Source organism: Hippopotamus amphibius, chromosome X (assembly GCF_030028045.1).
Source record: "Hippopotamus amphibius kiboko isolate mHipAmp2 chromosome X, mHipAmp2.hap2, whole genome shotgun sequence".
Taxonomy (NCBI): domain Eukaryota; kingdom Metazoa; phylum Chordata; class Mammalia; order Artiodactyla; family Hippopotamidae; genus Hippopotamus; species Hippopotamus amphibius.
In genome coordinates, this window is record NC_080203.1 from 97483990 (window position 1) to 97486573 (window position 2584).

The following is a 2584-nucleotide window of genomic DNA, read 5'->3' on the forward strand; positions in this document are numbered from 1 at the left end:
GGCGTAGTCCTTTGTTGGGAACAGCATTAAGCTCAGGCAGGGAACACCTTGGCTTCTAAGTTTCAGGCATTCACAGCTTTTAAACAGTCTCTCACAGTCCTCATTTATGTTACCAATGACGTATTTTGAGAGGATAAAATATTCTGGACACAGAACCAAATCATCATTAGTTGTTCTTTCCTTTGTTTCACCGTTTCCCCAAATCAGGCCCCAAATTTTAACAAAAATGTTCCTAACCCGTCTTCCTTCTTTCCCACCCCAGCCCTCCCACCCCAAATAATACACCAGTAATAATAGCCAAAAACTACACACATGCTACGCTGTAAAAATGCAGAGTTAACACAATTGGGAAGAAGGCTGTGGGTTGTGGAGATGCTCTTTGAAGATCTACAGTATCTTTTGCTCTCCCACATCCCATTCTGCAAGTTTTGTCCTTCATAGAAGGCCCTTTGCTTTTCTCAGCAAAGTTCAGAATGGGTTGCCTTGGAACACTGACCCTCCTTCCCCTCCACCGGGATGGGTGTGTAAACTATACAGCATGGAACTGCTTTAAAGCACTTGGGCTGCTGTAGGGCACAGAAACTATACTGGCTCTTCAAAGGACATCTTCTCAAGCCACCTCTATGGTGTCAGGACAAGTAGACCTCCTTCTTTCCCCACCTGAAACCCACAGTCAGATGTGACAGGGGCTGGTACTCAGGAGAGTTAATTCTTGTCATCTTTTTTGTCATCCTCCTCCGAGGGGTAGGAATGCCACGTCAGCCTTTCCTCATAGAAGGATATGACAACCTGTGGGCACTTGACATTGACTTCCTTGGCAGGGACCAGGTCAGCCTCATCAGAATTCCTCCATTTCATCAGGAACATGAGTTCTCCACTGGGGTCTGTAGCTCCAATAATCCGCTCCGGTTCGAAACCCTGGGCAAAGCCCCGTGGCTTTTCTGACTCTTCTTTCTTCTTCTTTGGTTTGCTCTCCTCCCCCTTGTCTTCTGAATCAGAAGCAGCTTTGCGCTTGCCTCCCTCTGATGTATCTGTCTCGTGTGCTGTTTTCTGTGACTGCAGGAACTCGGCAATGAGGTCAGGGCAATCCGGGTTCTCTTCTGGCTCCCATGTGTTGTCCTCATCTGAGAACCCCTTCCACTTTAGGAGGTATTCCACTTTGCCCTTTACCACTCGACGATCGAGAACTTTTTCCACCGCATATTCTTCTTCCTCCTCCTCTAGCACCTCCTCCACTTTCTTGTTTTGTTTTTTCCCCATTGTGCCCGCCAGCTTTCTGGTATAAAGAGTGACGCTGCTCAGAGCAGCGCCCACGAGCCCGAGAGGAATCGGTGCCGCGCTCCTGGCGCATCTTGTCAGGCCGGCCGGGGGAGTGGCGACCAGAAAGGCGACAAGTCGTTGGACCGCGGTCGAGCCCCTCACTGAAGCGGTGTACCGCAGGCCCCGGCCAGAGGCCCTCCCTCAGACGAACCGGCATGTTAATTTCTAACAAATAAACCCAGCCACTTAAAAAAATGTGCTTTCCTCTATAAGCATGTTCTCATGTGGCTTTATCCAGAGGAGTTTTGGCATAGGTATCAAGTTGCTATATAGGCCCATCTTACGCCAGCCTGGATGAAGGCTCTGTGCTGACACTTGGCTCTTCCCTCTTGGAAAGTCTAATTCCCAGCAGAGGCTATGTGCTAATGAGAAGAAAAGCTAACATATTTTCAGGCTGATTACCCATTATGAGCAGACCTGCAAAGTTTCCCTTTCAGAAATAAAAGAAAGCCTCAGAATCTTTCTGATTCCCGCGCAACAAAGTAAAATGGGCGGAGCTTTCAGGGAAATAGTGATGCGTGGAAACAATATATCAGTTTTTTTCCTCCCTCCTACAGTCATACAAGATTGCTGAGAGAGGCTTGAGGGAGCTTAGCAACTTACTGGGGGAGGCTTGAGATAAAAGAGAAACCTCATGCCCCTACAGATTTCTAGATAGAAATGTAGTCACACTGAAACTGAAAAACCAAGGCCAAATCTTAGACTTACAATGGCTTTACGGACTCAGAAAAGCAAGGCTACCACATGTCTGATGTGTGCTGTTTTCCTGCAGACTAAATCAATCTCTGGGCAGACCATACCTGGGTGACCTACTGACTTCAAAGCCTCCATCCCCCACCCCCATTCCCACCCCCAGCGTGGCTTCACTCTTTTTTAGTATTTTTGTTGAAGAGACTTAAATGTCCAGTCCTGCCTTTCTGCACCCAAGAAAATAAATGTAGCCTCCGTTTGTGTGAATAATAATAATAATAATAATAATAGTATCCCACAATAATTTAACACAGAAGGATGAACATGCATCTGGTGTTAATGATTTTGACTTACTGCAGCAGTCCTGGGCTCCCAAATAACTCTGGTCATCTGCTTAGACACACACACACACACACACACACACACACACACACGGCCAAAGATAAGCACTGAGTGATTGGAGGTGGATGTGCCCTTGGAGAGCTGCATTGTACCTGCTAGGCAGCTGTGTGTATCACATCATACCAGGTGATCATCTGGGCTGCCTGAAGTCTCTTGAGTGTAAAGGAAACTG

At 47.2% G+C, this 2584-nt stretch overlaps 1 protein-coding gene across 1 annotated transcript; it reads right to left on the reverse strand.

Moving 5' to 3' along the window:
- Positions 1-367: 367 nt before the first annotated feature.
- Positions 368-1290, reverse strand: LOC130842117 (chromobox protein homolog 1-like). Its single transcript, XM_057718777.1, has one exon. The coding sequence runs from the start codon at positions 1258-1260 to the stop codon at positions 706-708; it is 555 nt and encodes a 184-aa protein (XP_057574760.1). The 5' UTR covers positions 1261-1290; the 3' UTR covers positions 368-705.
- Between the last annotated feature and the right edge of the window lie 1294 nt (positions 1291-2584).